A 14,257-nucleotide genomic window follows, 5' to 3' on the forward strand; every position below is an offset into this window, starting at 1 on the left:
GTTCCCACTTTGGAACCGGGAACCAGACCAACCGGCCACCGGTTCCAAGATTAGGAACTGGGAACCGGACCGCCGACCATGGGAACCGCCCAAAACCGGCCGGTCCAGTCTGGTTCGGTCCGGTTCCGGTTCGGGCGGTTTCCGTTGCACACCTCTACTTAAAATAAAATTTTCACCAAACCAACGTACCGTCAAAATTGGCTCGGTTCAATTAATCAACGTAATATTCAAAAGGTCTTCCACGGTCAAACATAATAAACTTAGGCTTTGGTTGGGTTCAGTCCTATTTAACAGTTCAGGCTCATTAACTCGATCCCAATTGCTGCCAGATAACACAACTGATCAAGGGCTCCTCTTTAGGACCTTCATGAAATCTCCAGCCTCGCGCTTTCTCTTGCAAAGCAATTGTTTCCTTCTTTTCTTCTTTTTTGTTTGGCCCCACTTCTTCTTACCCAATAAACCCTAACAATGTCTCGGATCTATAAGATCCAAATCCCTCTTTTGAAATTCAATTCAAGCATTATTTAACTTTTCTCTCATCAGTCATCGTCGTCAAAGCTCTTCTAGCAATTTCTTTTGCTTCTCACCGATCTTCCAATGCTGTCAGCCTCAGGAACCGTCCTCATTGCCTCACGAGTCAAACAGAAGCCCCCTACGCCACTTTCGGCTAAATTTATGGAGGTTTGTGTTGGGGGGCAGCAACCAAAAAATGAAAAGAGAAGAAGAAGAATAAGAAAGAAAGAAAGAAGAAACAAAATGCATGTAATTACATCAGATTACATAATTATCAAAGTTTTGTATAAAAAAGAAAAACCAAACCTCATCCGAAATCATTTCTCCTCCAAATCCTTTAAGCTCCAATCTATGCCATAAGGGAAATAGAGTATGAAGGGCAAAAAGGTGATTAAAAGACAGGCTTACTTTAAGGATCTGGATTCTAGACTTAGGAGTCAAGGACTCATGTATATGAGCCTACAGAACATTTATCCCATTCAAGTAAGGTGAGTCGCTAGATGGTATGATGGTTCATGCTATTGTGAGGCAAACGCAGGTGAACGACCAAGGTGAAGTGACATGTAACATTTGGAAAGTTCAGGACGTAAACTGAAACTTTTGAAAGGAAAGGGTTAGAGCGAGATGAGAGTTAGAAAAAAGGTTAAAAGGTCATTCATGATTGGGCCGAGAGATCAAAACAATACTTTCAATCTAATCCAAGTCACGGTGCAGCGAAAGCATTCCATTTAAATATTGCTTCCTCACTATCCTGTACTTCTCCAGCAGCAACCTGTACATAGGAAGTACATCCTCCAACAACACTTGCTTACAGAACTCAGATTTCACCGTCAAAAATGCTGCTTCTAGTGTTTCCTTTTCCTCAGGATGTAAACCAAATAAGTGCTCTGCATCCACATCACATACATAATACTCATACCTTTCATCGGCTTCTTCATCTTTGAGGTTGAAACTTTCAAGCCATCTTATTCTCCTAAATGGATCTTCCTCCTTCTAAATCGACCTCTCCATACTCTGCAGTGTCTCCATGAACTTAGATGACTCGTTAATCTTATCAATTAGATCTCTGAAAATGGCAACATGGCTTTTATAAAGCCAGTGGTTGGTGTCCCTTGAAAAACATATTGAATTGACCAAGCAAGCTTTGCGAAACATTGGATCAACATCGCCAAGTAACATGATCATAAAGTGCAAAAGCCTAATGCAAGCTGTGTATGGAGTCCCAGTCATCAAATCAGAATATACATGTTGCTTCAAGTTCTGAGACCAATGATGCAAAGCAATGTGAATAAATCCCTCCCACCTGCATCAAAGCGAAGCTGTTAATCAGACGTCAAAAATCTTCACCTACAGGTACATTTTGAAGACCACAGTTACCATTCACCAACAAAAAGCAAGGATTTCATGTCAACTTAAACAAATGAATGCACGTTAGTTCATCCATTGGATTATTCATCATGTGATATGGATGGACAAAAACTTAAAGATGCGCCTCGTAACAAAATTGAATGAATGAAAAGATGCTAGGCCAACAAGGTGATATGCGGAAACTGTTCTTAAGGCTAGGAGAAGAGTTTATCAGTGCAGACTACTAACAGTCACCCTGAAGTCGTTTCATAAGAAATTGATTTTCTTTTTGATCTCCTAATACAGACAGATGGGACATGTTAAGAGCAAAGTAATCATTTGTAATGTGTACTTGGACTTGTATCATAAAGTCAAGCGTCCCTCTCTTCATAAATCTCAAGTTATTGCTTGGAGAAGGAAAATATGATCTTTGCTGCAGATGCTTAGTGCAATAGCCACTTTGAAAATTAACAAACTAGTATAGAATGATTGGGCTTGTTAGTTAATTGATAGAAGATTATGAGTGATAATATCCGAAGGCAAAACATAGATTCTTTTCTTGACAAACAAGCCATCCGATTTGGTAATGCACACATTGCATGTCCAGAAGGACAACTTCACTGAAATTCAACACTTCATTGATGGCAAATGTAGATTTCATATCATAACCAAGATAATCATGCAACAGAAGGAACAATAAGCTTGGAGAACACAGGCTAATGCATAAACATCCAATTTACAAGATTGCATTGACAGAATATCCTCATTTCTGCAAATATAAACACAGCATACAATATTGACTCAATTGTACCAGATACGTTTTATCAATAGTTGTAATGCTTAACACAGGATGGTAATATCCTCCAGGAAAGAAATATGGTTACCAACCCATTGTTACATGGAAAATCTTAAAAGTAAAACTACTTACCATCATTAATACATCTACTCAATGTTATATCATCACTATTTCAAAGATGCAAATATTTTAAAGGTTTCTCCAAAAATCAGGAAAGAGCCATATCATTAGCAATTATTGCATAAGCTACCCATCAAACTAGATAAAAGCATCAGCAGGCTAAGACAAACAAATTGGCAACATATAGTACTTACTCCAACATGAACTTTAAAATCATGGCAGTTTTAGTTAAAATTTCAGAATGGAATACAAAAAGAGTCTAAAAATTCACACTTTACATAATAACAATAAACATGAGAAAATAAGCATATAAGGACTTCTCATTCAATCAAACAAGAAACCATGCTAACAAGAACTTACTCAAATGGAGCTTCAACCTCAATGGCAAGTGTTAGGTGTAAGGAAAGACCAGCAGAATCTTTTTGTACATCATTAGTAGTATGAGCCTCGTGAACATAACCTCTGGGAATGTACAATATATCTCCAGTGATAGCAGCGATGGACTTAAAGTGGAACTCCATACCACGCATAGCCACTGTATAACCATCTTTGTAAGCTTCATCACATCTGAATATATATCAAAGCTAAGCACATGAGGAGACTGGGTGCAAGAACTCAAGCTCTCAAGGAAAGATGTTTCTCAGTGTTGGAAAGCCTCTCTGCTTTTAGTACCCTTATATCCTGCTGGTAGATTATGGGCATACCCAAGCTATCTCTCTCCTTTTTTAGGAAATTGAAGATGTCCAACTCATCAGAAGCAATAGGTGGGCAGGAGACCGCACAATGGAGGACAGAAGAGAGAAGAAGGTGAACAACATCTTTAGGATTAATGCAATTCAAAAAAGAGTTGAGTATATTCTCCTCATCCACAGCCCTTGAGGTCCTGCTTATGAGAAAAGGTGATACTTCCCAATAGCCCTCTATAAAATCTTCGAAACTAGACTGTGGTAACCCAAAAATGCTTCTCCTGATTTGATCGATTGGAAGAAAAGTGGTACATTGGACTCTAATAGAAAGTCTGAAAATGCTCTCTGCCAGATCGTTCACCCTCATATTGCTCAACAAGTCTTTTTGCTGGCTGCACACTGTCGAGTTGTACATTCGAGGATGCAGTTTAGTCCACAGCTCTTTCAAAAGGAAGAAGAAACTTTCAGAGAGCTCAGATGGAACTCTTTCCAATTGTTTGATATTGCAGGAGTTAACGAGAACAATAACAGCATCAAGAAGTGAAACAGGAAGTTCATGTTCCTTTGCAGCTGTAATATGACTCCTAGCAAATCCATTGTCCACTGGGAATAATGCAACAGAATCCACAAAACATTTGGCCACCTGACGATAGCAAACCCTAGAGGATATGATGGGTCAAGCTGACGATAGACAGACATCGGCAATTAAATGTGTATTGAGTTAGAATAGCCTACATTAGCTATTAAATTCAAACAAGAAACTAAACCACACCACGTAAGAAGAAGAATTCTCAGCCGTATTCGACTAAACAGCTAAAGTAATAACAGTACCAAAACTTCTCCCAAGCTTTGCCATATTATATCTACAAGTTCTTGAGTCAACCACAAGAGTTTTTTCATATATTCAAGTGATAGGTTGTAAGAACATCAAACAAGATGGGAGATTGTAATTTGATGGATGGATATATAACATAAGTGTGTCCCCCACAAAGCCCATGCACGGATCATTTAAACCAGTTCATAATTAATTCATTCACAATAAAATGAGGAGCTTTTTCAATCCATATAGAACATACATTATCATTATATAACTGCACATAACATGCTCAAATATACAAACAATAAGCCATTTGCAGGCAAATGTGCATAATTAGCTACAGCTTGATGAAAGAGTGTCATAAGTCTGAAACCTCAAGCCACTGAGGAAGGAAGAAAACACGTACATGGAGAAGTGAATGTAAGTATACATCCAGGAACTTGTCAACAATAGACTAGGTTTAAAAAATGGGCATGCCTTTCTCATCCTACATCCCCTCTCAATCAAAGGAAAGACACCAATATAGCAACATGCATATAAACCAACGACAGACTTCATGCATCGTGTAATTATTCATACATCACAACTTCCCATGAAATTTACTTAAAAGGCCATTTCAAAGAAGCATCCAATGAGTCTGACAATAGGGCCTAGGTCATTAATGACAAATGGTTTATTTGCTTAATATCATAAAGAAGAGAAGTTAGCAGTAGTCAACATCTGAAGCTTGATCAGAGGATAGATAATAGTGTACTATGCATCTCAACCAGTGAAAGCTTGACCAAATGAATCATTTTAAACAAGGATAAAGAGATCTTACTCATTTATCTCATGCCTAAGCAGACTACACAATATCCAGAATAAAGCAACAAGGAAATTGTCCTGTTACATTAATTCTATCACATCAGTTATGACAACCATATTCCATCAGTGCATCTTAGAAAACACAGAGATGTAGCATAGTAGCAATTGTCGAGTTAGTACTTCATCCTGGATTTGATGCACCCAGGCCTCCATTATGATTAAGCTCTATGGATTACATTTTCTTTGTTTTCAGCTGTCAAGTCATGAATGAGCAACTACCATAACCAAGACATGGAGTGATAGCCAAAAACATTGAAATGATGCTGTATGAGCTAGCAGCATTGGTTGCAATAATAAAGTTTATCTAACGTCGGGTCGAAAAAACTCCGAAAGCCCTAAATCAATATAAGCATCTCGTGAGACATTCATCCTCTAAATGAAGCAAGAAAAAACTCATTCTCGAATGGAAAAAGCCCATAAAAACCACTCAAAATCCACATTTCCTCCACAAACAAATGATCAGTTGCAAAGCTTAATGGTACAATCATGCTCCTTAACAAACATACATATAAAAAGGCAGAACAAAGGAGAGAAGTAAAAGAGGTACACTCACATGAGAGTCTCCAAAGCAGAATGCTCAAGAAGGCTCTGCCGCCCGACCAAACTAGTCGACAAATCCGAAACAGCACGGCACGCACTCAATTTGACTCTTCTATTCGAACTCCTCAAACCCGATACCAGGCTTTCCAAAATTTCTGCATCCGAGGCGATTCGTTGGTTCATATCGAACGAACAGAGCGAAGCCATTCCTACAAGCTTAGCAGAAAGACAGGCGATATCCAGACTGCTGTCAAGCACATTCAATCAAACATTAAGTTACCTTTACAGATAACCTCGCAGAGTGATAATGTGTGCTTGAGAGAGAGAGAGAGAGAGAGAGAGCTCACTTGGATTTGAGCAGCATGGGAAGCACGGAGAAGAGGGCAGCGAGGGGTATCTTCCGAAAGCTCGAAACTGGGTCGTCCGATTTCGAGAGAAAAGAGAGAACTTTCCGCAAGCATCGCTTGACCAACGACGAGGAAGGAAGTGGGTCGGAGCCGCCTCGGCCTCCCGCGTTGATCTTGGAGACGGAAGCTAGAAGCAGACACAGAGCGGTGTCTGCATCGGCCGATCCGAGCGGAGCGGAGCGAGATAATTCAGAGTCCCTTCTCCTTCTCCTCTTTCTCTTTCTTTGTTGGGTCTCCTCCATATTTTCTCTGCACCGATGGGAAGCTCCCTCAAGCTCAGTCCTCCGAGGCTTTAAAGTGATGACAATTTACAAACGGAGAGAATTATATAAATGGCCACTAAACTTTAATTTATTATGCAATGTGTTTTTAAACTTTTGATTTGTGTGATATCACCCTTATATATTAGCTCAATATGCAATGATGTTGCTTAACATTTAATTGATTTAGAGATTGCATTGAACAAATTAAAAATTTATGATCCATATTACAATTAAACCGGAGTTAAGCAATTATATCGAAGAAAGTTTATTAACAACATCGCTCACCCTTACCATAGAGAGAACCAAACGAGAATGAGAATTTTCCCTCAAAAAATTACCATTAGTAGATGAAAATGCCTTCGACTATGTGATCGAAGCTCGCCAACCAATGAAAATTTGGGCAGCCGACGAGCTCAACCTAGTAACAATCACTTTCCCTTGATCTCTCTTGAATTCCTTCTATTAAAATACACTCTTTTAGTCCCACCTCCTATCTTTTTTGTGGCAACAAGCTAGCATCTTGTCCATAACTACACTAGTATAAGGGTGTGTATGATATGATTTTTCCGAATAAATTATAGACTGAATAATATAAAAAATTATCATAATCAATGTTGGAAAAATCCTCATAACATATGGGTTAATTCCAAAAAGATTTGTATAGAGACTCAAATAATTTAGGATAAAAAACACATAAAAAACTTCAAACTATGTCTATCTTGATATATTTACCCTAATTTTTTTGGTGACACTTTACTCTAAAATTTTTATAATACAAAATTTTTTAACTTATACTTATGTGACACATTTATTCTAAATTTGTCAATTGTGATATATTTACTCCAAATTTTTTTGTAACGTCAAAAATCCCAAATTTGTATTCATGTGACACATTTACCCCAAAAAATTGGTGTCATAGAATAATTTTTGGGGTTTTTGATGTCAAAAAAAAATTGAGGCAAATGTGTCACACGGATATATAAGTATGAGGTTTTTGGTGTTGAAAAAAGAAGTTTATGATAAATGTGTTGCAATCGGCAAAGTTTAAGATTTTTTGTGGTTTTTTCCAATAACTTATTCAGGCATTAGGGTGAGATATTTGCTTAGCCCCCCTCGGATATGATACATGAATTAAAAATAAAATGGAAAAAGTGGAGGACAAATTTGTCTATTAAAGCCTATTTGGTAACTGGCAAAATAGTAAAAATTTCTATTATTTTGTTCCTGGGAGTAGTCTTGGAACAAAATCGTATTTGGTAAAATTTTTATTCCTAGAAACAAAAGTTTATTTTTTTGTTCCCGGAAGTAGATTTAAAATAGAATCAAGAATAAATAAATAAAAAAGAAATTGATTCTTGTTCTCGAGAACAATTCTAGAATCAAGCTCATATTTTCTCTTTTTATTTATTTTTCTTGTTCTTCTTCCGTTTTCTTTTTCTTCATCTACTGCCACTGCCGCAGTTGCCGTCTGCCGTCGTCCACTATCCACCGCCCACCGCCACCAGTCATTGGCAACCGGTCCAGTGAGCTCACTAGGCTAGGGCGAGGTTCAACGAGTTCACCTAGCCTCGGCGAGGGCGAGCCTCACTGGGGAGGGGCGAGGCTTGCCGGTGGCTAGGCGGGCCTCGCCGAGGGTTGGTGACACTCCAGTGAGGTCGCCAGCCGCTTGAAGAAGAAGAATAAGAGAGAGAAAGGAAAAAAAAAAGAAGAAAAAAGAAAAAAAAATGAAAAAAGCAATAAAATTATTTAAAAATTAAAAGAAAATAATTTGGAGTAGAAATTTTGAGCACTATACCAAACACAATTCTATTCCGAGAATTGAAATTTTGGACAGTTAGTAAACAGTTTAAAATGTTTAGAAATTGTTATCGGGAATAGAATAAAAAATAATCATTTATAATAAAAAATTATTTCCAGGAACAGAAGCGTTACCAAACGTGCCATAAATTGACCAAATTTGCGCGCTTCTTAAATTTGGTCGTGTGCTACGTGTGTGTTATATCTCTCCCTGTTAAGACCGTCATGGCTTAGACCATAGCTATAGGGCAAGTCGTTGTCGACTAGTTTTTTTTTTCTTTTTCAGCATAGGCCATGTTAATTAGGTTTTATTGAACAACAATTAGGTTTTCTTACATTCATTTGACCTTTTGCAGTTATCATCATTGAATTTCCATGCATTTTTTATTTATTTATTTATCACATTCTAACTCTCAATCCACTCTCAGATTTAAGGTATAAGAGTCGAAATACACACTTAAAATAATTATCCCCACCCTAATCCCCTCAAAGAGTGGTCACTGAAGTAAACCCTAATGATTAATTTCAATGCAGTTGGAGTCATGTAAATTCATCATTCTGTTCCAACTCGATTCGCGCATTTTGTGGCCTGTGGAACTACTGAGCAATCTCAATCAATCTTCGATCGTTTGTGGTTCATGGTTTAGATAGGGTTTTCGTCAACAATAGTAAACTAGTATTGATGCCAATAGTTTTCTTTTGTATACTCTTGGACCGATATCCTACAAAAATTTCTTATTTTTGGTATATTTGTCCACAATCCCCACCATGTACATAATATGGTTAAATAATATTACCTCAATGTTACCTCAGAAAATTACCAACAAAGTTATAAATTTATTACACATGTATTAATTTAATATTAAACCTCTCAATTTGGCTAATTTAGTTCTAAATATTTTAACAATTTACCAATCGAGTTCTTCCATTCAATTTTGGCTAAAAATTATTGACATGATTGACGGTCATCTTACGTAAAATCACCAATGACTTTTGTAATTTTTAAATTTGTTTATTTGTTTATTTTTTTTTACTTTTTTTTCTCTTTATGATTGGCGAGGGTTGCCAGTCCACTAGGCCGCTAGTGAGGCCCTCACTGACAGCTAATAAATGTAGCTTGACTTCTAGAAGAACTTTTTTGTTCTTTCGTAATGGTCTCAGCAAAAGAAATAGTTAACTTAAGTTTATAGATGTCTCGATAGTATTTTACGGGAATGCTTAATAAGAGAATTTTTTATTGTCTCAGCATTGATTATACATATCATAAGAAAAATCAGAGCATTAAAAATTATAGTCCATTTATCTGTTACCTAATAACTGCATAAACTTGTTAAACAAAATAAAAGAAAATATTGCTATAATTTTCCTATAAAAAATTTTCCGAGAATTATTATGAGCATTTTTAGGGGACTAGTCCTGCATTCGAGGTGGATCATCATCGTTGGCTAAGAAAGGAAAAAACGCGGTCCCGTCAGACCTGCACTGCAAAACCGGTTTTCTGCTGCTACTTAATGACACTAGAGGAAACTTACGGGTGCAAAGGTGATGAAATTTACAATGATTGAGAAAATTACGATGAGCAAGGAAGATTACTGACACATAGGTTGCAAAAAATTTACCTAGGGTAATGAACAATTAGATATTTTATTCATAATAACATAAAAGAAATTTACTATTAACTTAGATAGATTCCTATTTTTGTGGAATATTATGAACCATGGGACTTGGAAAAGTACTACCGAAAGGTACATTTAAGTGCCAAAATCGGAGTAAAAGAGATCACTTGAGTGCCAATCCGGCCAAAATCCGGCCAAAATGCCAACGTGGCGTTTTTCCGGCGAAGCGGCCAAAACGGCGCCGTTTTGCACGTTGACGTGGCCAAACGGCGTCGTTTCGACCGACGTGGAACAAAATAAATAAATAAATAATTTAATTTAATTTAAAATTAAATTTAGTTAAAATATTTTAAAAATAATATTTAAAAACTTTAAAAACTTTAAAAAATTAAAAAAAAAAAAAAAGGAACAGGGGAGGTGGCCGAGGATCAGCCGCCCGCCGCAGAAGAGCCATGACGGCGGGAGGGTCGCCGGGGGTCGCCGGCCTCGCTGGGGCCGGCGACTCCCGCCGACGGGCGGCGAGGGCTCGCGAGCCCGCCGCTGGATCCGGGGCGAGGGCTCGCGCCCGCCGGCCGACCGGCGGCAGGGGCTCGCGAGCCCGCCGGCGAGCCGGGCGGCGAGGGCTCGCGAGCCCGCGCCGCCGGATCCGGGCGAGGGCTCGCGCCCGCCGCCGACCGCGGCGAGGGCTCGCGAGCCTCGCTCTGGATCTCGCGAGGGCCGCGAGCTCGCCGCTAGATCTGGGGGCGCGCGGCCCGCCCGCCGGCGAGGGCCGCCGACCTCGCCGGATCCGGGCGAGGGCTGCGACCCGCCGCAGCCTCGCCGGGGGCGCCCCGGCCAGGGCCCGCGACCCCGCCGACCCTCCCCGCCGCCGCCGCCCTTCCCGGCGGCGGGGCGGCGGGGCGGCGGCCGAGGGTTGATCCCCACCGCCTCCCCCCATTCCCTTTTTTTTTTTTTTAAAATTTTTAAAAAAATTTTTTGAAGGTTTTTAAAGTTTTTTAAAATATTTTAAATAAATTTAATTTTAAAATAATAAAATTAATTTATTTAATTTATTTAATTTTCTTTTTTGCCACGTCGTCCCAAAACGACGCCGTTTGGCCACGCGCGGCAAAACGGCATCGTTTTGGGCGCGTTCACTGAAATACGCCACGTTGGCGTTTGGTCGGACTTACTCACGAGTGGCACCCAAGTGATCTGTTTTTTTCGAATTTGGCACTTAAGTGTACCTTCTGTAGTTATGGCACTTATGTCCCTTTGGCCAAAGTTATGGCACTTGGAAGCGTTTCTTTTGCCATTATGAACCATGGGACTTGGAAAAAGTACTACCGTGAATAAGAACTTATGCCCTCTAAGTAAAAGTAAAGAAAGAATATTTTATAGATAACTTACTATTAGCAAGGATAATTATGTGCACTACAGAAACTTTTCAATTCATTAGGTAAGGCAAATTATTATTATTATTATTATTATTATTATTATTATTATTATTATTATTATTATTATTATTATTATTATTATTATTATTATTATTGTAGAATATTACAAAACCATACAATCCATACAACATATGATGACAAAGGGGACGCGTACATCAATTTTGAAAATATATACCGGTAATGATATTTTCTCTCATGCATGAGTTCAATGGCATGATTGATAGACCCTTTATTTTCAATACCACATTGGTGTTACGACGTTTCGTTCAAATTTCAAATTGGCAAGGGGCTAACAAACAGTGATGTGACATGCTCTTTAAGCTTGGTCTTGGAGTGGGTGTAAGAATCTCCATTGGTGTATAACACATCGATCACCCACAAGATATTGAGAAATAGGGTGAGAACTAGCGTTGGGCCTGGAGTTAGACCAATAAATTCTTCATTTATGTCCTTCCATGCATCAACAACTTGTTTTTGGAGTTCCTCCCCGGTTTCCTATTTCGAGACACCATTTTCTTTCATTAACAAATCTACTGTAGATGTTATGTGCCCCCTCTTTGGCTCATATTGTATGTCAACAACCTTGGTGTAATTAGGTTAACATTGTTTTCGATTGAGTGGTGGTCGATCTAATTTTATTAGAGTATTGGAGGATAATTATGTTTTTATTATACCTACTGAGAAACAATGTCACCGAGCAACCATTCAAAAGCATCTCTTGTAACCACATCACCCTTTCCTACAAGTGATGTGATTGATAACTCTCCATAGCCCGTCGTTAATAAAGCAAGGGGCTTGTATTCCTCTATTGTTGGTGAGTAGCTGGTATGGAACCATTTGGCTTCGTGAAAGTACCCTCTCGCTTGCTTCTTCATCTAAGAAATTAAACATAAACAAGATGTTGGGTTTCTGAGGGGAAAAAAATTGTGTTGGATGCATGTAAAATGTGGTGACAATGCTTACTACTTCTTTTGCATAGGCAAGGCAATATGATCTTTCTTTTTTTGGCCAGTTCATTCCCAATTTTATCATAGAGATCGAGAAGCTCCTTATAATGAGTGTGCATAAACTCTGGTAGTCCATCCATGGCATCAATATCCCACCTAAATTTGAGTCCTTGAAAATGGCGCACTTACTCTACACATGCTTTGATCAAATTCAAAAGTTTGAGAAAAAGAATACGGATTACGTACTTCTCAATTGTTCCGGCATAGGGTACAAGTTCTTCCAATATGCCATAGATGTCATGAATATCGTCAAAAATGGAAATTAGGGTAGTCACTCTAGTTAGTATATTTCTAGCCATTGCAAACTCTTATTGGAAATATGCTCCAGCCATCCATAAGAACAACTTCACAATCCTATCTCTAGTAAAGAGAAACTTCCTCACAACATCTATATCCTTCCACCACTTATATTTAAATGAATATGAGTGTTATTGAAAGCACATTAGCTTGATGAATTCACATAGTTTAAACTAATCTTTTTGGATTTCAAAAGCACTATTTTGAAGGATAAATTGAAACTGGATGAGTAAATCTCTGGAAAACACAATAAAAAAAAAGCGATAATTTGGGCATTGGTAAAACATAATCTAGAAGCTAATTTTAGATTATACTATCATGTGGGTTAACCTTGTAATCTGGCAGATTTCCTTATGGTGTGGCTCTTGTAGTAAGTTGAATTCTAGTTTAGCCAAGGTGAGCAAGACCTTGTCATGTGAAGGCTCTTCTTGGTAGAGTGAAATATAATGCCTTGCCTCGAGTCTTAGTAACCCCTTGCAAAGTGGCTGCTTTAGGGCATGACTCACTTATTTTGGAAGACTATGCTTACTTTCGTTTCATCAATCGATTCAATGTCAATTATAGCAAAAGGAAGTGTTTCTTTGTGTTACACAGAAGAAATCAATTCTAAACACTAATACAATTAGATCTACTCTTCATAGCCAAACTTGGTATTCACAAATAGCATCGCCATGGTACCCTAAATGGTAAGCTTCATATAGGCTTAGCAATCTGCACACATATGTGATAAGTGATTTCTTGAAGTTGCCTTCATCATCCTTTAAATTTGTTAAAGACCTCTGTGCAACCAACCAACATGGGGAAAAAAGACATAATCAATTAGAAATTAGGAAGGTGATACACCCAGTTAATGTTCTAGATTTTCTTTGACTTGTTTCTCCTAGAATTCGAATGAGCACTAGTAATTTTCCAAAGAAAGAATTTTATGGGATTGGTTCACTTTGTTTAAGACTTACACAATGAAATATTGAAACCTTGTTGTCGCGGCAATCAAGACATAAAAGCAATCATGTGAAGGTTGTCTCCTTTAAAAATCGGGAAAATTACAAAAAATAGTCCTAAATTTATTGCAATTTTTCCAATTTAGTTTTAAACCTTTTTTTAAGCCACTTAGTTCTAAACTTTTTGTAATTACGCCAATTCTGTCCATAAGCCAGAAGCCAAAGATTTGGCCAATCAGTTCTAAACCCTTCTCACGAGGGCTGTTAGTAGCTGGGTGAGGCTCACCCTCACTAGAGGTTGCGACCTTGCACGGCCTTAGGCAATGGCTACTAATGGCTGGGTAATGGCTAGGTGAGGCTCGTCAAACCTCACTAGCCATGGTGATGCCCAACCTAGCTAGATGTGGCAAGGTCGAAGGGCTTGACCTTGTGCAGCCTTTGGCCTAGGCAAGCCTCATCGGCCATGGGCAAGTCATGGCCTCGCTAAATCTTGCAAGGCCTCACTCAGCCATGGCAAAGGTGGCCTCACTATCGCTAGGCAATGCTCACCTTCGCCATTGGTTGGTGAGGCTAACTTCGCCGACGCTTGCCTCTGGCTAGCCGTTGGCCAGAGGAAGGAGTAAGGAGGAAGGACGAAAAAAGAGAGACAAAGAGAAAAAGAAAAAGAAATTAAAAAATTGAGAATTAAATTATTATAAAAAATTATCCATGTTAGTATAAGCTAGCTAAGGTTGGATAAACTAAATTAGCACAATTGCAAAAAATTTAGGACTGAATTAGCAAAAAAAAAAAAAAAAATGTTTATTACCG

General features: G+C 38.5%; 1 protein-coding gene across 6 annotated transcripts; it reads right to left on the bottom strand.

The window, feature by feature from the left end:
- Positions 1–211: 211 nt before the first annotated feature.
- Positions 212–6,370, bottom strand: LOC104441294. Of its 6 annotated transcripts, XM_039311754.1 has the most exons (5): positions 6,031–6,370; positions 5,697–5,930; positions 3,137–4,121; positions 820–1,816; positions 212–667 (listed from the first exon to the last, which is right to left on the bottom strand). In XM_039311754.1, the coding sequence occupies exons 1-3, from the start codon at positions 6,330–6,332 to the stop codon at positions 3,392–3,394; spliced, it is 1,266 nt and encodes a 421-aa protein (XP_039167688.1). In that variant the 5' UTR covers positions 6,333–6,370; the 3' UTR covers positions 212–667; positions 820–1,816; positions 3,137–3,391. The 6 variants fall into 6 exon arrangements, 5 of the variants coding, with proteins under 5 accessions (XP_039167688.1, XP_018727593.1, XP_018727592.1 ...); XM_018872048.2 differs by having other exon boundaries at positions 212–1,816; positions 5,697–5,899; XM_018872047.2 differs by having other exon boundaries at positions 212–1,816; positions 5,697–5,927.
- Positions 6,371–14,257: the final 7,887 nt, after the last annotated feature.

Source organism: Eucalyptus grandis, chromosome 4, assembly GCF_016545825.1.
Source record: "Eucalyptus grandis isolate ANBG69807.140 chromosome 4, ASM1654582v1, whole genome shotgun sequence".
Lineage (NCBI taxonomy): Eukaryota > Viridiplantae > Streptophyta > Magnoliopsida > Myrtales > Myrtaceae > Eucalyptus > Eucalyptus grandis.